The sequence below is a fragment of the Monodelphis domestica genome, chromosome 4 (assembly GCF_027887165.1).
Source record: "Monodelphis domestica isolate mMonDom1 chromosome 4, mMonDom1.pri, whole genome shotgun sequence".
NCBI classification, from domain to species: Eukaryota; Metazoa; Chordata; class Mammalia; order Didelphimorphia; family Didelphidae; genus Monodelphis; species Monodelphis domestica.
In genome coordinates this window covers 7,539,875-7,566,132 of record NC_077230.1, presented here as the reverse complement: position 1 = coordinate 7,566,132, position 26,258 = coordinate 7,539,875, and the positions used below count along the sequence as shown (strand labels likewise).

Below are 26,258 nucleotides of genomic sequence, written 5' to 3'. Positions count from 1 at the left end.
CTCTTGCCCCTCTCTCTTTTCAAGATTCCATCCAGTTTTATATCTGATGTCTTTTAGGATGTGGGGACTGAGCATCATCAGTTCTGACTGAGCATCATCAGTTCTAGCACTTGTCTCATAAACATTCCACAGCGTGTTACCTTTCTGGAGCTTTCAGAGTTTTCCTTTGTACTCCTTTTTTTTTTTTAATGTGAAGCAAAGTAAAAACCTAAGTATGAAACAACCAAATACCTTATAGCCGCTGCATGTCAGCCCTGCATTCCTCTTTGCTAAGACACACTTCATCCTCAGGAAAAATGACCTCTCTATTTCATACTCTGCAAACAGAAAATAAATCCATTTTAATTGGGAAAATAGACGCACAGGCCACCAATGCTCTTTCTTTAGAATTTGTGTCACTCGCTAATCCTGAAAGTAAACTTCTAGGGGCAAGACTTAAGGAACTGCCTCTTTTTACTTTCATGCTTGCTATGAGGTAGCCAACTTGTAAACCCCAAAAGCTTAAACACAGAACATTTTAGTATGCAATGGGCAACATAGGAATGTGCAGGGATAGATGGGTACAAACATTTTAGTTTCTATCTTTGGTAAAAAAAAAAAAAAGATATCTTAAAGGAATGTCAAGAATGCCAACCTGGAAACACAACAAAGATCCCTTAGAAACTTTTAGAAAAAGGTTTTGGGGGCAGCTGGATGGCTCAATGGATTGTGAGTCAGCCCTAGAGATAGGAGGTCCTGGGTTCAAATCTGACCTCAGACACTTCCCAGCTGTGTGACCCTAGGCAAGTCACTTTACCCCCAATTCCTAGCCCTTACCACTCTTCTGCCTTGGAACCAGTACACAGTATTGATTCTAAGATGGAAGAGAAGGATTTAAAAAGAAGAAAAGAAAAAGGTTTTATGCATGAAAATAAGTAAAAATAGCTTGAGTTAGACATGTATTTATCCTAGAGGTCAATCAAATATTTGCCCAATGGCTTACTGGATACTAATAATTTTTGCCCATCTAAAAAGAAGGTAAAGGGGGCAGTTAGATGACTCAGTGGATTGAGAGTCAGGCTCAGAGATGAGAGGTCCTTCCTGGGTTCAAATCTGGCCTCTGATACTTCCTAGCTGTGTGACCCTGGACAAGTCACTTAACCCCCATTGCCTAATCCTTACTTCTTCTGCCTTGAAACCAATACATAGTACTGATTCCAAGATGGAAGGTAAGGGTTTTATTAAAAAAATAATAAAATGAAAATAAGGTAAAGCAGTAACTGTTTCAAACCTGCCAATAACCCTGACATCATAGTAACTTTATTGGCAAGTTTTATGAAAGATTAATAATTTAGTAATACAGTATATGTGTAATCCAGTGTGGGGGAGTAGAAAGAGTACTGAATTTTTAGTAAAACAAATGTAGGTTCAAAATTCAACTCTGTCCCTTATAACTTGGGCAAGTCACTTAAATTCTCTGTGCCTCAGTTTCTTTATTTGTAAAATGCTATAAGATTGGATGATCTCTGGGGTCCAGGTTCCAGGATGAGAGAATTATCAATTTATAATCCTGTGATTCTTTCAAAAAGTTTCTTGAGCAGGAATAGTTCATTTCCCTAAGAGCAGCAGGCACTTTGTAACTCCTAAATTCTGCTTTCCTTCCTTCCTTCCTTCCTTCCTTCCTTCCTTCCTTCCTTCCTTCCTTCCTTCCTTCCTTCCTTCCTTCCTTCCTTCCTTCCTTCCTTCCTTCCTTCCTTCCTTCCTTCCTTCCTTCCTTCCTTCCTTCCTTCCTTCCTTCCTTCCTTCCTTCCTTCCTTCCTTCCTTCCTTCCTTCCTTCCTTCCTTCCTTCCTTCCTTCCTTCCTTCCTTCCTTCCCAGTCAAACATCATCTTCTGCTAGCTGAGGAAACCGAATTTTAAGATTTCAGTATTGAAATTAGCCTGACAATGCAAAATTGCAACAAGAACTAAATGTGCTCTGTTCATCACAAAGAAGGCTTTTGTCCATTCTAACTGCTTAAAGCCTCACCATCCATTCACATGTCCATTGCTTTGACCTCTATTGGTCAAAGGAAGTTCCTCAAAACCACATCCTCTAATGGATGGCCTCATCTCCTCTGAAGCTTAAGTACAAAATTGTGCCTCTGCTGGGGGAGGGAAATATTACTCCCAATCTTTAATAATTAGTCATTGATAGAAGCCAGTAAAGTGATTTTAAAAGACTGCTAACTCCTAAGCATTGAAAGCGAGGTCTTCTGGATCTAGAAGGATCTCGCTTTCCTAAGCCTACCTCATCAGGGAGGCTTGAATACTTTACCCAGAACTCCACGCTCTGGGAGCTTGGGTTGGGACCTCGGAGGCATAAAGACGTCTATTTCTCCTAGCTGCTCGTCTGAATCAATCCCAGATATTCACCGGTAAACGTGAAGCCTGTGTCTAAAGAAAACGTCACTCAGCAATTACCAACTGAACTTTGTGAAGTGTCTTCTTTGCACAACTTGATCCTTCACCATAGCAGGATACTGAGGATCAGTCTAGACTCAGAAGATCCACCCAGCAGACAAAAAGCTGGGGAAGATGCCGTGTGGAAGTATCTCCAACATGGAAGAAGAGCGATCTCAATGAACGTTTGAAATGAGGGCGATAGCACAATTACGTTTGCTTTTGCTACTTCTGGGAGATCAGGAGTAAAAAATCTGCTGCTATTTCTCAGTCTTCTTTCTTTGTTTTTAAACAAAGTTATGGGGAGTGGAGTCAAGATGTTAAGAGTGGCAGGAAGAAGTAGAGCGAGCTGCCCGCACCCACCATCAACTCTTTAGAACATCTCAAAGTCATACCCTACCTAATCCTGATGGGGAAATCCAAGAGAAACTCCCAAGGAATCGTTTTTTCCCCCAATCTAAGTAGGCATAGAAGGACGGGGGAGAGGGTGTCTCTGGAAACTGAGGGCAGAGTCTGTCCAGAAGCACTCTGGTAGAGTGCTTTACTGTGCTCCAGGGTCCCACACCCACACCAAGGCGTGGGAATAGATGCCAATTGGCAACCTGGTCATCTACTATCAAATTCTAGGTCACAGGTCCTGGGTAGACTGAGGAGGAGACTTGTGTCTGGGGTGGTCATCCAGTGGGAGAATTCTGCATAGCAAACAAAGAAAGTCAAGATATGGTTCAGGTCCCAGGTGCAGAGAAGTGTGTCTGAGCTCCTGAAAAGGAATAGTCATGGCAGGAATACCAGACAGCCATGATTTGGGGTGTCATTGTCTACAATACTATCTCTCTGAACCAGCAGAATTTCCCAGGTGGCTGGTAGGGGATAATCCCTACAGTAGGGTACTGCTTGATGCTCAGGCCCAATCCCAGATCTGGACCTAGCAGACAGAGCTCAGAGCAGGAGAGCAGCAATAAGACTTTCTCCTGGATCAGACCATTCTGGAAAGCCTGGAAGTCTGCATCCTGAGCTGTTCCTTGGAACTTGGAATAACAGAATCCTCAATACCATCAAGAGAGCAGCCTACAGCTAACATCAAGTTCAAAGTCAGAAAGTAGACTGGAGGAATGAACAAACAACAGAAGGAGCTCACCATATGAGACATGACAAGGATGCTCAAGACACAAACCTACCCAGACATCTGCAAGCAAAATCTACAAAACAAACTCCCAGAGCTTAGGTGCCAAGGCAACTAGAGCTCCTGAAAGAAAAGAAGCAAAAGTTTCAAAATGTTTTTCTAAGTAAAATCTGAGTGCTCCATAGGGTAGGCTTGAATACTTTACCCAGAACTCCACGCTCTAAATAAGGATAAGGAACAGAAAGGGAAAGAGAAATATCAAAGAATTGCAAGACATTAACAACTTGGAGGAAGAGATACAAAATCTTGCCAAAGCAACAAATTCTCTGAAAATTATAATAGGAAACCAATGATTACACAAAACAAGATTAAATATTTGAAAAAAGTAAAAAAGCTTTTTAAAAAAGAAGAAAATGTGAAGTATTTATAGTAAAAACTGGAAAACAGATCCCATATAAAAATTTAGGAAGCATTGGATTGAAACCATCAAAACCATGAAACCTGAAAGCTCATGATGAAAAAAAGAGCCTACACATCATTTTTCAAAAAATCTTTTTAAAAAAACTGGCCATAATTCCATGTGAACTAGAACAACCTCCAGGAATTGATGCAGAGTGAGAGGAGCAGAACCAGGAGAATGTTGTACACAGAGACTGATACACTGTGGTGCAATCAAATGTAATGGACTTCTCTGCTAGCAACAATGCAATGACCCAGGACAATACAGAGGAAGTTATGAGAGAGAATGCTATCTTTTAGCATTTAGAGGAAGAACTGTGGAAACAGAAAAAACATAGGATCAATCATGTAGTTTGATAGGGATATGATTAGGGTTTTGATATTAAAAGATCACTCTATTGCAAATATTAATAACATGGAAGTAGATTTTGAACAGTGATACATGTATAACCCAATGGAACTGCTTGTTGGCTCCAGGAGTGGGGAAGGAATCAAGAATCATGGAACCATGAAGAAATATTCTAATTTAAAAAACTGTCCATATATCTGAGAACCAGATGGAAAAATGGAAATAAAAAGAATTCATTGGTTACTACCTGAAAGAAATCCCAAAATGAAAATATTATTGGGTTCCAGGGAAAAGAAAACATACTGCAAGTAGTCAGAAAAAAAGAATTCAGGTAGTCACAAGACACAGTCCGAATCTCACATAATTTGTCAGCCACCACCATAAAAGAAATGAAGAGCGTAGAATATAATATTCCACTAAGTGAAAAATGTAGGCGTACAAGCCAAGGATAACTTTCCCAGAAAAACTGAGTATAATACAAGGGGGGGGGGATGGATTTTTAAATGAAGTAAAGGACTTCCAAGCATTCCTGATGAAAAAACTAGAGTTACTTAGGAACTTGGAAGTTAAAACACTAGAGTTAAGAGAAACATACAAAAATAAACAAGAATGAATAATGCTAAAGGACTATATACGGATAAATTGCTTACATTCTGAACCATGCAGCATAAAGAATTATAGGGGGTGTCTAATGAGACAGAAGACTTGGAAATGGTTCTATTTTGATGATCACAGACCTATGATATTAAAAGAAGAAAGGAAAGGGAGGGGAAGGGGAATATAACAAGATGGGGGAAGGAAAAGTAAAGTTAGGAAAAATCATCTTACATTTATAATACATACATTTATACATTTTTATAGAGAGAGTAGTATGAGACAGGTATGTATGGGTATATGTGTTTCATCACTAGTTTCCTTAAATCATACTTAGTTATTAGGCTGATCAGAGTTCTTAAGTCTTTCAAAGTTGCTTGTCTTTACAATATTGTTATTATTATAGAAATTATTCTTCTATTTCTGCTTACTTCACTCTGTGTCCGTTCATACAAGCACCCAGGTTTCTCTTCATCACTTCTTTTGGTGCAATAGTTATTACATTTATATACCATAACTTGTTCAGCTATTCATAATTCATCAGTTGATGGGTATCCCCTCAGATTACATTATTTGCCACCTTAAAAAGAGCTATAAATAGATTTATACATGCTTATGGTTGTTTTTTTTTCTTTTTTTTATGCTTAGGACTAATTCTTCCCTTAATCTACTCTCTCTATGTACTTATAAAATACATCTATACGTATATCATTGTTGTTCATTTGTTTTAGTTATATCTTATTCTTTGTGACTCCATTTGAGGTCTTCTTGGCAAAGATACTGAAATGGTTTGCTAGTTCCTTTTCCAGCTCATTTTATAGATGAGGAAACTGAGGCAAGTAGTCAAAAGGCAAGAAAAATGAGGCAAATAGGATTAAGTAACTTGTCACATCGCTTGTAAATATTTGAGGCTGGATGAATCTTCCTGACCCCATGCCTGGAACTCTATCCACTGCACCACCTTGCTGTCTGTTATATACATAACACACATACACACACACACACTTTTAGAAATGAGCCATGTGGCTATTTGTTTTGTTTGTCTATACATATTTGCAACCAAGATTTTGATTTTGTTTTTCTTTCATAATTGGAGGAAGAAAAGGAGAAAAAAGACTTTTTGCTGATTAAAAAAAATTAATTAAAATAAAACATTATTTTAAAAGCATTAAATGTGCATGAAGAGTAAAGGAGGAGAAACTGAGCTATATGGGGGAATAACATGATCTCAATACTGAAACGAACGTTATAAAGCCATGGAATTTCATTTCTGAGATGTCTGTTTTCTTTATCAAACTTTTTTTTTTTTAAAGCAAAAGCCATTTAACAAAAATGCAATAAGAAAAGTAATAACAAAGCATGTGCCCCATAAGCCTGGGGCACACTCTCCCACCTACACATACAACATGGTAGGAAGAAAGAATGTGTATGAAAAGGCATAGATGTAGAGAAAACGTGGCCTGCTATATATACTCAGAGAGGCGTACATACATTGGGAACCTCTGTAGCCTTCAGCCAGGGACAGCAGGACAACTCACACCCCTGACACTACAGAACTGCGTAAACCTATAGTGAAATAAAGAAATTCTTGTTCTGTGTTCCATCCCATCTCTCATTTTTTTTAACCCTCACCTTCCATCTTGGAGTCAATACTGTGTATTGGCTCCAAGGCAGAAGAGTGGTCAGGGCTAGGCAATGGGGGTCAAATGACTTGCCCAGGGTCACACAGCTAGGAAGTGTCTGAGGCCAGATTTGAACCCAGGACCTCCCATCTCTAGGCCTGGTTCTCAATCCACTGAGCCAACCAGCTGAAATAAAAATGTTATTTCCTCCATTATCATAATTTATACTAATGGTTATATTTCATTTTCTAAGTACTTGGGAATTACAATTCCATGAATTAGAAAGCACATCTTGTGTTCTCTCATCTATTCCTCTACAAAATGGAGGATAAACTCTCAAGGCAGCTGTCTGTTCTATTCCACAAAGTCTCCCTCTATATTTATAGTTAGTATCTCCCTTTCCCTCTCCCTCTCCCTCTCTGTCTGTCTCTCTCCCTCTCCCTCTCCTTCTCTGTCTCTCTCTCCCTCTCCCTCTCTCCCCCCCTCTTCCCCTCTCTCTCTCTCTCCCCCCCTCTCTCCCCCTCTTGTGAATCTTGAAATTTCTCAGACTTGTGAATGTTAAAAGATTCCCAGACTATAACTTAGAAAATGTGGTTAAGACCATTCCCCATTTTAAACAGTGAAGCTACTTAGATCTAAAATGTGAGAACTCTACTTAGATCAGAAATGTGAGACCTCTGCTCCACCTGTACTTAAGCCTGCTTTAGGGAAAAAAAACTCCTTGCTGAACAATGAAAAATACTTACACCCATACTTAAGCCATGCCTATTTTTAGAACTAATACAAAGGGGTGCTAAGTACCTATAAAGGTCAGGCAACTTGTGAACTTACAAGGAACAAAGAGGTGAGAACTTACTCAGAGCTTTCCTGATGTGAATTACTCAGAAGTTTTAGTCTACCCAGAAAAGGTGAGAGCAAGATGTGAATTAAGAAGGTGATAACAAAATGTGAATTCAGAATGGGTTGTCCTTTGGAAAACGTCTACTGTGATTGGTAGATGTAAGAATTTAGGGGAGGTGACATAGGAGAAAATGCCCTTTAAATAGGAGACAAAAAGCTCTCTCAAAAAAGAGTCAGCTGGCCAAGGCTGCCTTGAAGGGTCTTTCTCTCGGGACTCTCTCAGGGACATTGGACACATTCAGATTCAGGCATTGAGCTGGTGGAGTCAGCTGAGATGGAGCTGGCCTGGTGTCACTGGAATCCTTGCTTAGACATATCTTGTGGTGAGTGATTAAGGACTGACTGATCTCTCTCTTAAGACTCAGGTCTAGGCCATGTTGGCTCAAGGCCCTTCATACTTATTCCTTTCTTACTCTTTCTCTCTTTCTTTGATTCCTCATTTTGACTTGGGTATATTCATAATTGGGAATATTTCCCTGGCGACCACCTTATATTTGATTTAAAACAAGACACTGTGGTGAAAACATATTTCCTGCAGTCACAATTTACTCACCCACTCTTATATCTATCACAATTTAAGTCTTCCACTCCACTTCCAATCACTACAGTTTAAGACCTCAACCATTCTCTCACTACAGTTTATGGTCTCCCACTCTTTTAAATATTACAGTTTATGTCTTCAACTATTTTACTCTCACAGTTTATACCCTTAACTCTTTTAACTGCCACAGTTTATGGCAGACAACTATTTTAAATATAACACTCTCTCTGTTTCTGTTTCTTTGTCTCTGCCTTTGTGTCTCTGTTTCTTTGTGCCTCTCTGTCTCTGTCTGTCTCTCTGTCTCTGTCTCTGTCTCTGTCTCTGTCTCTCTCTCTCTCTCATTGTTCCCATTAGAAAGTAACGTCCTTTCTCTACTAGCAGCAATGCAATGATCCAGGACAATTCTGAGGGACTTTTGAGAAAGAATGTATCCACATCCAGAGGAAGAACTTACGGAGGGAGTAGAAACACAGAAGAAAAACAACTGCTTGATCACATGGTTTGATGAGGATATGATTGGGGATGTAGACTCTAAATGATCACCCTAATGCAAATATCAATAATATGGAAATAGGTCTTGATCAATGACACATGTAAAACCCAGTGGAATTGCACAGCGGCTATGAGAGGTGGTGAGGGAGAGGAGGGAAAGAACATGAATCATGTAACCATGAGAAAATATTTAAAATTAATTTAATAAAAATTTATTTAAAAAATAAGGTCCTTGAGATGAAGGATTATTTCTATTTTATTTTATTTTCTATTCTATTTTATTTTTGTTTCCCTAGTGTTTGCTGCTTAATAAATACTTGTCAATTGACTGATTAATTGTCAATTACTTGTCAATTGACTGTAATAATTATGCCTTGGATTCCTATTCAAGTAGGAAAACCCTAGGGTCCAAAGACTGCTTCCTGTGAGAATACAGGTTCAAAAAAATCACCAGTTAACTAATTTCCTATTCGATCCTCCTTCAAGTGGAGAATATGTGTTGTTAGTACCATTTTACATTCCTTCTTGGTCAACAATCAACAATTAAACACTTACTATGTGTCAGCCACTGTACTGAGCTTTGAGGATTAAAAAAAAAAAGAGAAGCAGAAGACAGTCTCAAGGAATTCACAATCAAATGGGGGTGGGGATGTATGAACAAGCTACATATTGAAAAATGGGAAATAATTTTAAAAGAGAAGGCCACTAGAACTTTGTGGATGAGATTTTAGCTGATTCCTGGTAGGTTTTACTGCAGTCATTGCCTAACCTGTCCTCTAAAGAGGAAACAACCTAGACTGAAAATATCTTTTCTCACTGCTGGTTAGCTTTCTCTGTTAGATTCATGAAGCTCTTTCTTTTAGCATTAAGTTTCATTTAGAGATCCAAATATGATTAGTTAACAGTCCACTAATAGCCGGGTCCACTTGGTATTTTTGGACCAACACACTGACTTAAAAGAATCCACATTTGTCCTAATACATTTATATATAAAATACTTAATTAGTCATAATAAATTTCCCAGAATGGACCCTGATCTTTTGGAGATGTTTGGGATTAGTACTGAGCTGGAACCAGAAAAGATCCTATAGATTTGCCTTAGTTTATATGCCCAAGTATTCCCCAGAACACTAGGCAGTGGTCTTGTATTTTTGGATATTTGAGCATGTTAGCTCTCTGAGGAAAAGGATTCACTTCTGTATTGTACAAATAGTAAGTACCTGGGTGCTTAAGTATATTGAAGGTGCTTAATTTTTAAAAAAATTTTATTTAATTAATTAATTTATAATATTTTTCTAAGGTTACAAGATTTATATTCTCTAACTCCCCTCCCTCCACCCCCTCCTGCAGCCAACGCACAATTCTACTGGTTTTTACATGTGTCCTTGATCAAGACCTATTTCCATATTATTGATATTTGCATTAGGGTGATCATTTAGAGTCTACATCCCCAATTATATCTCCATCAACTCATGTGATCTAGCAGTTGTTTTTCTTGTGTTTCTGCTTCCACAGTTTTTTCTCTGAATGTGGATAGTGTTCTTTTTCATAAATCCCTCAGAATTGTCCTGAATCATTGCATTGCTGCTAGTAGAGAAGTCCATTACATTCGATTGTGCCACAGTGTATCCATCTCTGTATATAATGTTCTCTTGGTTCTGCTCCTCTCACTCTGCATCAATTCCTGGAAGTCTTTCCAGTTCACATGGAATCCCTCCACTTTATTATTCCTTTGAGCACAATAATATTCCATCACCAACATATACCACAATGTGTTCAGCCATTCCCCAACTGAAGGGCATCCTCTCATTTTCCATTTTTTTTTGCCACCACAAAGAGCACAGCTATGAATATTTGTGTACAAGTCTTTTTCCTTATTATCTCTTTGGGGTATAAACCTACAGCAGTGCTATGGCTGGATCAAAGGGCAGACAGCCTTTTAGTAGCTTTTGGGCATAGTTTCAAATTGCCTTCCAGAATGGTTGGATCAATTCACAACTCCACCAGCAATGTATTAATTTCCCAATGTGGCCATATACCCTCCAACATTTATTACTTCCCTTTGCTACCATGTTAGCCAATCTGCTAGGTGTGAGGTACCACCTCAGAGTTGTTTTGATTGGCATTTCTCTAATTATAAGAGATTTAGAACACTTTTTTCATGTGCTTATTAATAGTTTTGATTTCTTTATCTGAAAATTGCCTATTCATATCCCTTGCCCATTTACTGATTGGGGAATGGCTTGATTTTTTTTGTACAATTGATTTAGCACCTCATAAATTAGAGTAATTAGACCTTTGGCAGAGGTTTTTGTTATAAAGATTTTTTCCCAATTTGTTGTTTCCCTTCTAATTTTGGTTGCATTGGTTTTGTTTGTACAACGGATTTTTAGTTTAATGTAATCAAAATTATTTATTTTGCATTTTTTAACTTTTTCTAATTCTGGCTTGGTCTTAAAATCTTTCCTTTCTCAAAGATCTGACAAGTATATTATTCTGTGTTCACCTAATTTACTTATAGTTTCTGAAGGTGCTTAATAAATGCTTCTTGACTAATTCATTAGTCAGAAATGGTCTCAGACTTGATGTTTGAATTATTTTTATTGAGCTGATATTGTTGTTTTCGTTCAGTTATTTTTAGTCATATCTGACTCTTTATGACCTCACTTAGAGTTTTCTTGGCAAAGATGCTGCAGTGGTTTGCCTTTTCCTTCTCCAATTCATTTTATAGATGAGGAAATGGAGGCAAATAGGATCAAGTAACTAGCCCAAGGTCATACAGTAAATGTCTGAAGTCAGATCAGAACTCAGAACTTCCTGACCCCATGTCTGGTAGCACCTAGCTGCCCTTGGGCTGGTCTACTCTCTCCCTTTGGCAAGCACTAGAAAAAGAAAAGCTGACAGCTAATACTAGAGGGATATTTATCTTGGCATGTTTTCATTTTGGTCTCTTTCCCCTTTGACAATCCCTTGAGATAATACCTTGTAAGAGATGATGATGAAGAGGCTGGTGAGCAGCAAGAACTGCTGTCATCTCATCGTGGTCAGAAGGATGGATATACTCATAAATGCTATTGCCAGTGAGCTCCACCTGTTAGAAAAGTAAAGCATCAGAGTGTGCACATGAACTTTTTCCATTATTAAAAATCTCTTCAATGGAAATGGTTTGTGCAGTTTTCATAGATTCATAGAGTACATTACCTCTGGGACTTAAAAGGGTTCTCTAGTCACAGACAGCTTTTACCCTCTGAGAGCATTTCCCTTAAACGCTAGTAAACTATTAGTGCATAAGAAAGTGACTAACACATGATAGGCTTGATGATGATTTCTGAATTAAGCCTAGAGGTAAGAAAATTCTTGGTAGAAATGGGATGCACAAGATCGGTGCCCATCTTCTACTTGTTCATAAATGCAATTGTTTTCCATGAACTCCATAACATCCCAGACACCTCTGTCAACAGACTCTAGGAAGGAAGGAAGGAAGGAAGGAAGGAAGGAAGGAAGGAAGGAAGGAAGGAAGGAAGGAAGGAAGGAAGGAAGGAAGGAAGGAAGGAAGGAAGGAAGGAAGGAAGGAAGGAAGGAAGGAAGGAAGGAAGGAAGGAAGGAAGGAAGGAAGGAAGGAAGGAAGGAAGGAAGGAAGGAAGGAAGGAAGGAAGGAAGGAAGGAAGGAAGGAAGGAAGGAAGGAAGGAAGGAAAGAAAGAAAGAAAGAAAGAAAGAAAGAAAGAAAGAAAGAAAGAAAGAAAGAAAGAAAGAAAGAAAGAAAGGAACATTTTTCCATTAGGAACTTTAGGAAACATTAGGAAAGTTCCATAATAAACATCAATCATGCAGACTAGCAGTTCATCTGAATGACAATTAAAAAACTGAGTAAATATGTAGAACTAAGACTAGGATTATTTAGAGGAATTTAATGCAGACTTCTGCTTCTCAAAGGAATTTTTCTTTTTCTTTCTCACTGAACCATGGTCTTTGGACACACCCAAGCCTCTTTTATCTTGAGTTGCCAGAAGAGTGTCACTGTTCTGTCTAATCAAACACAACAGTGCTCTAAACGGATAGGAGTATGCCTGGACATTGGTAGATCCTTTCTAGTTGAAGTCCCATTCTAAGGGTGACTTTATGGCCATCATACAATCCTCTAATCACTAGCTGATTACAACAATCAGCCTCTAGTTACTTACAGTTGTTCTGAACCATATACTCCATCAAAATCAGAAGTGACTGCCTGAGCAAGGCACTGTGTCCCTTACAATAATCTTAACCAATGGGATAGGACTGAAGTCCATCGTCACTGACCTCCAGGCCATTCAAGCTGTAAGTTGTAGCAACTTTACCCTCATCTGGCAAAGATGCCAGCAGAGGAAAAGATCAGTACTGGAAGGACACACTGTTGGCGAAGGTGTGAATTGATCTGGACGTTCTGGAGCACTTTGGAACTAGACTCATAAAGTTACCCAACTATTTCTAGCCTTTGACTCTACTATAACACTACCACATCATGCCCCCAAGAAATCAAAGAAAGAGAAAAAGATCTTCATGTACAGAACCTTTGTAGCAGCTTTTTTTTTTTAAACAGTATTCCAAAATTAGAAGCCAAGGGAGTGTCTTCCTGTTGGACAACAGACAAATAAACGTGCTGGAATTGATGGCTATAAGAACTGATGAAATGAACAGCTTCAGGGGAAACGCAGAAAACCTCTCTGAACTGAAATGTGACATGAACAGGGCAATGAACAGAACTTCTACAGTGAGAACCAGGTTAAGCCTATCTTTAGCAAGGCTTTCCAGTCCTGGGGACCAGAGACCAGAGAGGCCAGGGAAAGGTGAAATAATTAACCTGCTCTCCTCCTTGGAGCCAATTTTATCCTTGCTAAAATGTAAGAAATGAATTTTGATCCACATATATATTTAGCCTCCCCTGCAAAATAACCCTTTCTTAGCATGGCTTTTACAGTTCTATTTTCTGATTATGCATGGAATGGTTCTTCTTAATACTATGCAAACAGAGCAACACAAAGAATTGGATTACAGAAACCTAACCCTTCCTTACCAGAATTGACCCATCCCCCCCCCAACCTGGGGTTCCACTGATGCACCCACTCAACATTTACCCATGTCAAGAACCAGAGCATATTTCTTCTGCTAAAACATGGAATCAATTCATACTGATAACTTTTAAAGTTAGTAATGTATATTTGCACAGATATTTGGCCATGTCAGAACCCCCCCAGGGGAAAATGATAATAGTCACTATTATTTAAATTTAATAGGTTTAAATTAGGAGAGGGCAGTCTAGGAGAATGGAACTCATAAAGAAAGCTTACTTTCTTAAAAATAATACACAGAAAAAAACAAATTTTAAGTGACTGTTATAAAGATCAGGCATGACAATGTTAAAAAGGGATCGATCATTTCAAACTCTTCATTTGCAAACAAAGAAAACAGATTCATTAAAATGTGAATAACTTTTTCCTAGCCATGATGTTTCCTGTACACAAATATGCTTTATACTGTTGAATACTGAACATGCTGCTATGTTTTCCTTTTAGTAGTTTAATATAATTGTTTTTAATTATTGAAAGAAATGTGACTGACACTGCAGCGAAACAAAAACTGCTGTGGCTGAAAAACAGATCTGGGTACTGTAGAACGAGTTACTGTTCAACCAAGAGCTTTTAAAAGACTTCACAGAATAGCTTCGCCTCAAGAAAATGATAATTTTTACTTAGTGACTATATCCTGGATGGTACCTGGGAAGGAGACCCCAAAGTGCTACACTTAAAACACAGACTGTTTTGCGTTGGATACATTTGCTGGGAGAAGGCAGATTTTAAACATTTGTAAATCCAATGGTTTGGTTTCAGATCTTCAGTTCTGTGTACAAATAAAAATGAAATTTGATCCTCCCTAACCTATCATTAAAGTTAAGGGCGCTCGTTGGCTGGGTTTTCAGCTAGCCCAGTGGCTTTTTGAAAAGTTGTGCTTATAACAATGATTTTAGATGTCTTCATGTGCCATAGAAACGTATTGCAAAGCTATCTAACACTTTTCTATGTAAATAACACACATGAAGGTCTACATCAGTTTGAAGAGGTGCTTTACTGTATATAATTCTGTGAAAAGACGTCCATCACAAAGACCCTTGAAAATGCTTCAGGAGAAGATGCACAACAAACTCAACATGGACTACATAAAACGTTTGTTATTTCCTTCAAATGGAACCTAATTACGTTAGCAAAGGGACCATGAAACGAAATCTAAATTTCTATGGCAAAACACTCCTGGTGCCCATTTAGCCCCTAAAGGAAACCATAAACTAGAACGCGCTTTTCCAATTCAGAAGCTCAGTTGTGTACACAGCATTCATGCTAAAGGGACCCACCTTCCATTCTGTGTAGCTCACTGAAAGTTTGGTAACAAAGTTTGATGATGGGGATCCTTTGATAACCAATTCAAATGTCAAATTGTCTTAGCCATATGGGGCAAGTTGCTCTTTCCCAAGCTCATAAGAAGAATCTAAGAAAAGGACTTCCATTTTTGGTAAAAACAAACAAACCAAAAACCTGTCAACCTCTTCAAGACAGAAGATTATTTATCTATATAATGGGAGACACTCTTCTTCCCTGGCTGATAACTGACTCAATTTTCTGATCAACCCTTAGCATTTAATTTCTCCTCCCTGTATTCCTAAATTCCTATATTTTAAGACTTCATGACAAAAATCTTCCCTTCCAATATTGGTGCCAAGGCAGAAGAGAGGTAAGGGCTAGGCAATGAAGGCTTAAATAAATTGCCCCGGGCACACGACTAGGAAGTAGCTGAAGCTCTTTCTACTGAGTTCACCTAGCTTCCCCCAAGATTATTTTTTAACTATAAAAAATCAGTAGTTTAAAGTTTGGTAATAATTAGGACTCCAGCCCATTTCAATAAATTAATCTTCCAAAATGTTCCTTTTCTTTTAGAAGAATTCTCCCTCTAGTAGTGGATTATGTTTGACAAATATAGGCCAGTGATTTAGTTCATACAGCATGAGGATGATGGCTTTTGGTGGTCTTGCTTCTCAGATCAGTAAAACAACCAACCTCAGAAAACATACAACCACTGATTCCTCCTCTTCTTTACCACCTCCCTAAGTACCTGGATGTTTGATTCAACCCAAATAGTCTAACGGGAGTCTTCCCTTTGCAGACAAAGCCCGATACATCTACTATTGAGGGACTCGTGGCTAGAAATTTGTGAAGAATTTGAAGAGTTTGATTGGAGGTTTTTAAAAAAAATCATCAAAAGGAAATAATTGTAACTAGAAGTCAGTGTAGCTTTAGACATTGATCATCCGTGCTAAGAGTTTGAAAGCTCTTACAAAATAAAGAAGTGATATTAAGAGCGGGAACATAAGCAAACCCAAAGCAAGACAGAAAGAAAGAGACAGAGATAGGGAGGACAGTGGGGTATTTGCTATTTGGCCTTCTGGCTAATGATATTTTTTCCATTCAAAAAAAGAAAGTAGAAATAAAATTCCCATTTGGAATACTGGACAGATTTCCTTTTGAGGAGTTACTATAAATAGGAGCTTTGAAGAAATGTTTGTCATTTGTCATTTAAACAAATCACTATGACTCCAGAAATATTAACAAAGAGTTTGCATCTATCTTAAAATGTTTTATAACTATCTACAAGATATCCATTGAAAAGAGAAACATTGTCAACTCCTTAGCTGCTTTGTCTACACAAAGGCAATTTTTTTAAATATTTAAGAACTAAATTGATTGAACTGCCTACTACTCAGTTTGTAATCTGTATAAAGAATCAGAAGAGTCTCTGTTTTTGTCAATCATCATATAGTTTCATATTTTCTTCATATTCTAAGGAAATAATTTATTGATTGCGCAGAAAGTGTATTTTATTCTGCTTATATCATATGTGAAACAGACATTTTTGTGCGTGAGCTTAAGTGTAGATATGTAAATGTTTTTTCTAAAGTTGTTAACTGGAAATAAATTCAGCACAAGGATGATATGTTATTTATTAAGACACATTATTGACTTGGTCATAAACACTGAATTATCTGGTCATTTCATTAGCTTCACTTTTTTTCTGACCTCTAGACTTTTGTCTTGAATTGACTGAACAGTACATCCAGAAAAGAATGCTTTATGCACCTAGTGGGTATTAAGTAAGCACAGAATGAATGAGTGAGTGAATGAAAGAAAAAGGAGGAAATCCCAAGTGATCAAGAGATCTTCCACAGGGTTTGAAAGAGAAAATTCCTAAAGAAACATTCACCATCTTAGGTGAAGTAGAAAATTCTGAACTGACTCAAACGAGGGCCCCAGGAAAAAATGTAAAACTCACAATTTGGTGTCTATAGAGATCATGGCTTTTTTATATTTAAAAAGTAGCGTTTGGGACGTTATCCTAACTATTATATTATATTATATTATATTATATTATATTATATTATATTATATTATATTATATTATATTATATTATATTATATTATATTATATTATATTATATTATATTACATTACATTACATTATATTATATTATATTACATAGTATTATATATTATAGTATATATATAGTAATATAGTATTATATTATAAAAGTGGGGCAATGGCAAACAATGAAGAAAGCACCATTATGGAAAAGAAACAGAGACTCCAAAACAATTTCAATATTGCAAAGTGTATCCTATATACCCACAAGCACATTCCTACAAAAAGTGCCCAGGCGTAGATGTGAATTCATTTAAATAGCAACATTTTAAAATGTATCGACATAGGAAGAAAAGGAATAGACCTAGATATGAACAACAACGTCAAGGATTTTTGTCAAGTCGGTCATTTTTTAGTTAGGGAATTCAAGTCACATTGAAATGTTTTCTTTTGGTCTAACTGTATTTACAAAATGATGTCATGTTGGAAGCTCTTCTTGTATTCATTTTGGCGACCTAAATGTCTTTCTAGTTTCTTGCCATTAGCTTCAAAAAGCCTCATGCTTTTATCCTTGGACTACTATTGTTTTGTTTTAGAGGAATTTTCATTCCTCAAAGCCTTTTTTCTTTATTTTTTATTCCTCATGTTCTGAACCACGTGATTTTATGATGATCATCCATGATAGTGCTATGAAAAGCACTGGACTAGTTGACCCCTCCTGGCCAGGGTACGTTGCAATTGAACTGACCATTGGTATTACAGTGGTTCAAACGATGGCTTGATAGTTAAGAGACAAACACTTCATTTGTCGGACGGTTACATGTTTCAAAGCAAGACAACATTTCTCAAGCTAGTTCACCTCTTGCTGGGCAAAACAGTAGGAAACTAAGTTTTATGAGTTTCGATCACAAGCATGTAAAATGCTTCACTGAAAAAACCACTGAACTAGGGAAAAAACATGGGCAAAATTATCCTGAATTCCATGGGAGCCCTCGTAAATCGAGCCCTCCATTTTTTATTCCTCTCTCTAAAGCACATTTACCATAAAACTCGGGTTCCACTTCAAACTTTTCTCTCTTTCATGGTAACTCACAGTATCACATGCAATGCAGAAAGTAAGGACTGAAAAATCTCCCTTTGTAATTTTTCCCCAGAAGTGTATAGCATTACCATATAAGCAGTCGGTTAGAGTTTCAGGCTGAATTTCAATACATGGTTGAGTTTTGCAAGGATATGCTGGTATTAACCTCAAAGGAAAAAGAAAGGAAAATAGAATCGAAGAAAGGGTCTATAGTGGCTCTACCCCCCCCCCCCCACGCACACAAAACAATTGTACAGCAGTAAATAAGGAAAGAACAGAAAATTACACTTACCCAGTTATGTCCTGAGAAATATTGTCAAACCCCCAAAGGAGACAACGAATTTGATTTTTAGATGAATATCAAACGACTCCTACCTGGGATAAGCCTAGATGTACAGACGCTGTTTCAGATATATACATTATTTTGCCATCAGATGCCACCACAAAAACAAATCCATCCAAAGTCTGGAAAAGAGAAAGATTTGGGGTAAAACCTAATAGCAATTTAGGGAGTTCAACTTGAGATAACATTTACCTGCATTTCTTAAATGTAAGCCAGAATACTGTTGGTGCTGAACGCAATACTACATACAATTGTTATAACCCTTCCTCGTGAGTGAGTCTACATCCTGAAAGATTATTGGAAAGCATTCTTGAATCTGTCCCCGCTGAGCTTGTGCTTAATTTTCGGGCATACAGCTACATTTTGCACAGAAGCAATAGCTGTGCTACTTCTGTTGAGTGTTTTTTTTTAATCTTCCACAAATCTTGAGAAATGTCATAAGGGAAAGCGAGGATTACAAAGACAAGTTTATGTCATAATTAGCAGAAATAATGTATACCATTTTGGCATAAATTCAATCAATTAATTAATTAAATTAAAAAATAATGCTTGATGACTACTGTTTACCCATTCTTCAAAAAAACATTTTTATTAAATAATGATGCTGATTTAGTTTTTTAAAGTGGATTATGTCTTCTGAATAAGTATTTAAAGATTGCAATGGATAAAGTAATAAATGTAAAATTGGAAGTAAAAAATGCCAGCTTCTGGAAAAGACTAAACAAATATTTTTAAAATCACTGTTAAGCAGTTATTACTCCTTCCCCCCAAAAGGAAATAGAAATATAACTATATATATATATACACACAAATATATTCATATATATGAAGAATAAGAAAAAATGAAAATACATATAAATGAAAAGGGAAATAATTTGAGTACAAAGAATATATAATTAACTAATTTTTTCTTTAAGTGTTATATTCTGATGAGATACTGCTACACAATTATTTTTTTAAACTTGGAAAAAACTATTAAATAATTAAGAGCAAAATGAGTAGAACCAAGAGAACATTATATACAGGAATAGAATTAATATGTGAAGAATAACTTGTGAATATCTACCTCCAGAGAAAGAACTGACAAATAGAAACAAAAAAGTAATTTATCTGTATATATTTTTATTGGGAGATGCCTTTGATAGTGTGGGGAGGGGAGTAAGTAGGAAGAGGGTGAGATACTTGGAGATTTAAAAAAAAACATTCCCAATTAATTTGTGGCCTCCAAATTCCTTTTTTGCAACAAGAAATTGAAAGCAACTTATGGTTCGGCTTTTATCTCTATTTTGTAATATTTAATAAAAATCGTAGTAATATTGATATTTGAGAAGAATAATGGCATTCTGCGCTCTCAAGTAGTTTTGTTTGAAATATTGTCAACTAGTCTGTGGTATAGTTAACATCAAAACATTCATCACAAATACTTACTGAAATGAACCTTTGCATTCCAAAGTATCAACTATTGGAATAATTTTAAAATAAAGTAAGAAAAGTGTTGATTGATTTATTTGCATTAAGTTCTAAATGGTGCATTTGAGAAAAAATTTAACTGAATGAAAAAATAGCACACAGATTATTCTGTAGTAGAAAAATAAATTATTATTATTCAAGTTTTCAAACTTTGTGGTAAAATAAAATACAAATTTTAGAGAAAGGAGTTGGTTCATATATTTACAAATCTCCGAATAATATAATTCACCAGTTATTCATTGTTTTCATCACAATCATCATATCATTAATTAGGTGGAACTGCTTACTTCTAAAGTTTTTAATTAAAATTCATAACACTTTGCACTTTTTAATGCTATTTGTAATATACATAAGAATAAAAATGTTAAAAATAGAATGAGGATATTTTAAAGTGAGCTAATGGGAGTTGTGTGGAAGGAAGGAAGGAAGGAGAAGTGGGAATGTCTCCAAGATAACCATTACCCAGCCCTGCCTAAAAACATATTTACAAAATGTAATAAATACTATGAGTTTTTCATCTTTCCATGAAATTATCATTTCCCCTTACACAAATTTTTTAAAAATCAAAAAAAGGTACAAAGTGAACAATAAAACTTTTAAAAGATCTTTTTAAAGAGTCAATATGGTTGCTTGACTGAACACCTGAAATCAAAATTATCCCATCAAACATTGGCACTTAAATTTTTATTCTCTATCTTTAAGTCTTATGTTTAATAGGGCATAAGCAAACCTAAATTGCTCTTATTCTAAGTTTCCTGAGATTTGGTAACTGATGTTTCACTTTCAATAATCAGTGTGTGTGTGTGTGTGTGTATATATATATACATATACATATATTTAAAGCAAAGAATAGAGCAGCAGATAAAAGCAAAATGTAGGCTAATATTTTGAAAAACATTTTAAAATAGATACACAAATTATGGTTTCAGGGAAACCTGAATCAGTGGGTTCAAAACATTACAAGAAAACCTTCTTAAATACTGAGACCCTATTTGAAAATGCCAATGTTTTAAAATGTTCTCATTGTCTTAAATTGTAGGAACAAAAATATTCCAGTCACCATCTCATGGATTAACTGGATCTATTAGTTAGGTCACTATTACTTAATTTGGGGAAACTAGAGGCTTTAGAGCCAGGACACAGCGTACAATAAGGTAGCACAATAGGCTTTCTCTGTGTTCCTGGAGCCAGAGAAGAAAATTCCAAGGAGGAACAGGAGGGGAAGCAGGGTGTCCTGTAGGAAGGCTCAAACCAAAAGCTATGCCAACAAATTGGTTCTGTCTGAAGGTGTGAAGAGGCACGCATCTCTAGACGGAGATTGTTATAATAAAAGAATTGGGGTTGAATCTTAAGATTTGTCATTCCTGTGATCGTGGGCAAATTAACCTTTCAGAACAACTTCTGGTGAATCGGGTATATAATTCTTCCACTACATAACTCATCAGAGTTGTTTTTTGGAGGCGGGGGGGGGGGGGGGGGGGGGAACAACACTTTGAAAACACTTAAAGGACTAAAGAATTGTGTTGTTATGTTATTGATCTGTATCTGATTTCTTAATCTGTAAAATGATTGGGTTTGGTAGATAAACACTAACTCTGAAATCGTACAGAAAATTATGAATAATGAAATAAGCAGAACCAAGAGAACACTTTATACAGCAACGAAAATAGTGTTTGAAGAATGACTTATATATGCCCATCTCCAGAAAACCAATAACTAGAAATAAACAAGACACAGATTTATAAATTCATGTATCTCTTTGTCAAATGATGCTTTCTCTAGTGTAGGGAGGAGAGTAAAGGAGATACCTTCTTATTACTTTAAGTATTTAATATCAAATAATTTAATCAAATATTTAAAAAAGAAATGCTGAGGTCAGAAAAAATCATGACTCCTTTACTGAATCCCCTCTGAGTCTGTTTTCTCTTTTATAAAATTAGAGTACCTGAAGTATTTAACTTCACAGGTTATTGTAAGGTGCATAGGAGATGATATAAACCTCATAGTTGTTTAAAAATCAGTCCATATGGTTATTATTATAGCCCTGTTTCTCTCTCATTGCTTCCTGTTCCATCCATGTTCACTGTACACTTTAAAGTTTCAGTACCAAATTGTGGAGCATCACTTATGGTTTAGTCTACCACTATAAATGCTTCTACTTAAAGGAAAGCTTACGGATGCCTTGGAAGTTACTATGTTTCTAGGGTTAAGTGTACTGAGTTTACTACTCTTGGTGTGGCTCCCACAGAGGAAGTCCTTGTCATCTCAAAGTGGCACCAGCCTTTTCATATGATGTTGCTTCACTACAAGGATTGGCCAAACCATTCTGGGAAGTGATTTGGCATTATACCCAACTAGACTTGTACATTAGAGAGATCAAACAAAGAGGAAAAGGACCCATATGTATATATATAGGCATACATATGCATACATATTGATGAGCATATATCCCTACCCCTTTTCAGTTTCCCTTTGTTTATAGATGGTAAACTCCTTGAGGGCAGGGACTGGTTTTCTTTTTTGTATTTGTGTGGCCAATTCTTAGCACAGTGCCTGGCACATAGCAGTCACTTAAAAAAAACAACCCCCTTACCTTCTGTCTTAGAATTGATACTAAGTATGGATTCCAAGGCAGAAGAGCAATAAGGGCCAGGCAATTGGGATTAAAAGACTTATCCAGGATCATACAGCTAAGAAGGGTCTAAGGCCAGATTTGAACCAGGTCATCCTGACTCCAGGCTTGGCACTCTATCTAGCTGCCTCACATGATAGACACAATAAATGTCTGCTAATTGACTGATACATATAGATATATATGCATATGTTTATATGCACACATAATGCATATGTATAAAAGAGCACATATGTGTATATACTGTTAAAAAGCATAAGAGCAATATCCATACATCCAAAAGCTTTTTATGATTATGGCAAAAAATTGAATGGTTGGACAAATTATGGTACATGAATGTAAAAGAGTATTAGTTCATAGTAAGATAGCAATGGTATAGTAGAGAACTGACCTTGAAGCCAAGAAGATCTAATTTTTACATGCTGACCATATGATCCTGGGCATTTAATCTCTCCATACTCTAGGCTCAAACTATAAATTATGAAGAAGATGTAATGCTACATTGGTAGAAGAGTTTTCTTCACCTGGGAGGTCCTTATACCAATGAAATTGTAGAAATTCTTAAAGAGATCATTTTAATTTTTAAAAATGAATTTATTTCTATAAGTATTATCTATCACTTACTTTCCCTTTTAATCAAAATGAAAAATAAAACATTATATGAATATATGTATGCATAATGCAACAAAAATTTCTACCTATCCTAAAAGGCATGTCTCATTCTGTATTTGAAGTCCATCAAATCTTTGTCAAGAGCCCTTTCAGTGTTGTTTTTCATAATATTGTCATTGTACAAATATTCTCCTTTCTCTGTTCACTTCATCATTTCACAAGTCTTTCCAGTTTGCAGTGAAACTATCAATTTTCTTATATATTCCATTATAGTCATAGATCATAGTGTGTTTAGACATTAGGAAGGTACCTCCTTAGTTTGTAGATTGAGGTTGCCATAAAAAGAATGGCTAAAAATATTTGTTGTTCTCCCGTCCACCTTTATTTTATCTCCTAGAGGTACAGACTGAGTGGTGATATTACCTGATCAAAATATTGTCACTTTGGAGGCATGCTTCCAAAATGCTTTCTAGACTGACTCCCTCCAACATTTGCCATCTTTGCCAGTTTGGTAAATGTGAGATGGAATCTTAAGTTTGCTTTGATTTGCATTCCTCTAATTATAAGTTATTTAGAATGTTTAAAATATGGTTGTTGATAACTTGAATTTCTTCTTTTGAAAATGTCTATTTGTGCTTGGACAGAGAGTTTCAAGACCGGCCAGATAAGACTTGTAATAATTGATGCAGAGTGAAATGAGAAGAACCTGGCGGGCAATTTTTGCAATCATAACATTGTAAATAAAAACAACTAAGGCTTAAGAACTGATCAGTGCAATGACCAAGCAGGATTAAAGATGTCTGGTAATGAAAGAAACAGGCTACCTACCTTGCTGACAGAGAGGGACAGAATTCATGGTGCAGAATGATACCTAACATTTTCATTGCATAGACGATGTGGGGATTTGACTTTGCAAACTTAATGGGAAAGTATTGCTTTTCTTTCCTTTTTTTTAGGGGATGTTAGGAAGGTGGAGGAGGAATAGTGATAAGGTTAACACAATCAAAAGAAAGAAAAATAAGAAAGGAAGGTCACTGGAGCATTTTAAAAATGCAAAGAACAGAAGGAAGGTCAGGGGGAAGCACTGGTCAAACAGCTTTGGAAATAACATGTTGAATGTGTACTTAAAAACTTAAAATACTTAAAAACAAATGGTAAGACATACAGATTGTGGCTTCCTTAAAATCTCCTTTTTCTGTTCTACTTGGTATATAGAAATGGTCTTATTTGGTGTTTTTTAAACATTCAGAATAAAATGAAATAAAGATTATAATAAAAACGAAGGTAAAAGAAATTAATAATAAAAGTAACTTGAAATAATTTTGAAACGTCAGGTGGACTGCTTGGTGAAGCAGATGGAAGCTGATGGCCTTCCAGGGCTGCTTGCACTCCATCTGGCTTTTGAGGGAGGCTACTGTTTGCTGGAGGATGTTGGATCCGAACTCCTCAGAAACAGGCCAGCACATAGTGGTGGAGACAATTCATTCACTCTGTCCGGAAAACTAACCCTCCCACCCTTCACTCCCACCCCAGGTGCAAGGGAGCTCTACCTGCAGCAAGTGAGATCCCAGTTCTTTAGCTACATTGTCCAGTGGTCCGACCTGACTCGGCTGTCCCCAAGCGTCTCCCAAACCTGAAAAATCAGGGAAAGAAATAATAAAATTCAGCCCACGACGACACACGGACGTTTCCAGAATCCTGCCAGTCTTTCTGCTAAAGCGCAGGAAGTGAGTCTCCTGCACTCCTGCACATCCACCCTGGGTTTCTAACGCTGAATGGAGACAGCTGGCCTCCACAAGCGGCTTCCCACACCATTTGGGTGGTCGTCGCCCCGTCTCCCATCCCCTGACCAGACTAAGGAGAAAGAATTTCAGTATCCTCTTCTATTGCATTGAATTTTGGATGGCGAAGGTGAAATAGTGAGTGAGCTCCCCTGGCCCCCTACCTCTGACCACCATTATCAGAGGCAGCGTGAGCAGTGCAGAGATCCTTCCGCCGCAGACTTTTTCAGAGATCTCAAATTGGCGTTTTATTTGCGGGAAATATTTGACACTAAATATTTCCTAAAAGAGTTCGCTTCTCTCTTTCTCACTCTCCCACTTTTCCTGCTGGGGACTTTGATTTTTTTTTTCCTAAGACAGGAAAAGCCGAGGCAGCCGGCGCCCAGCACTCTTTCCGGAAAGCATTTTCCAGGCATTAAAAGTGGATTTTTCTTTCCCAGTTTAATTCCCTTCTGAACTTTCCAGGCATCAAAGGAAGCCTGTCTTCACGGACATAGTGCCGACTTTATATTGCAGTTTCCATTTCAGAGCCGTTCGGAAGAAATAATTGCTCATTGCTGTGGATTTCCGTACCAGAAATTCACTGATGGGGCAAAGGATTCAAGGGCCACAGCACTGGCCACATAACTCACCCGCCTCACTCTTACTACGACTAGGACTGGGACAAATGCCCAGGCTGTTGGGAACCCCTCCGCCGGATCATCTACCCCAACAATTCAGCCCTCAGTCAAGTTTATTGGCATCTCGCTTGCTATGTGGGAATCAAAATGGGAATTGTCAGAGAATACTGTCCGAGCAGAGCATCGCAGAATCTTAAGCCAGAGCTTGAACTTTTGCGCTGGGTTTGTGAATTGGGGGGGTGGGGGGGGGGGTAGAGAAAGAAGGGAGGAACGAAAGAGTAGGAGAGAGGGGGAGAAAAGGAGGGAGGGAAGAGAGAAGGGGGAGGAAGAGATGGGGAGGGAGAAAAAAGAGATAGAGAATTCATCAATCAGTTTTTATTTCTGCCTAGGAGCTAATAACACAAAAATAGCCTAACCACTTCCATTAAACGAATATGCTAGAAACACATTTCGCTTTTCCCCTTTGGCTCTCTAAAAGGCCCCCTCACTGACAAAAAGCTCAGGAGAAAAATGCATTTTTGCATTTTCACTTTGTCTACTGCCAAGGGCCAGCAGCCCTGTAGAGAATTTTGAGTTTCCCTTTGAACGATCCCGAGAGAGAAACCAGAGTTTCAAATGTCAGCTCTTGTAAACAGGTTGAGGTTGCAAACCCCAAGCAACTGGGATGGGGACTCTGAAGGCAGGGATGCCAAAGCCTGCTTTGCTTTGATATAAGGGCAAAATGCCAGAGGCTTGGCTGAGTTCCTCCATTCTTCTCAGCTGAGTATGGACAAATCGCA

At 37.3% G+C, this 26,258-nt stretch overlaps 1 protein-coding gene across 2 annotated transcripts in view; it reads right to left on the bottom strand.

Moving 5' to 3' along the window:
* SIM2 (SIM bHLH transcription factor 2) overlaps positions 1–26,258 on the bottom strand; it is a 92,347-nt gene that overhangs the window by 50,354 nt on the left and 15,735 nt on the right. For both annotated transcript variants that reach the window (XM_007493155.3, XM_016433133.2), the window contains exons 2-5: positions 24,629–24,711; positions 18,397–18,486; positions 11,483–11,591; positions 232–317 (exon numbers count right to left, since the gene is read on the bottom strand). In XM_007493155.3, coding sequence (XP_007493217.1) covers positions 232–317; positions 11,483–11,591; positions 18,397–18,486; positions 24,629–24,711 — 368 coding nt within the window. The remainder of the gene's footprint in view (positions 1–231; positions 318–11,482; positions 11,592–18,396; positions 18,487–24,628; positions 24,712–26,258) is intronic.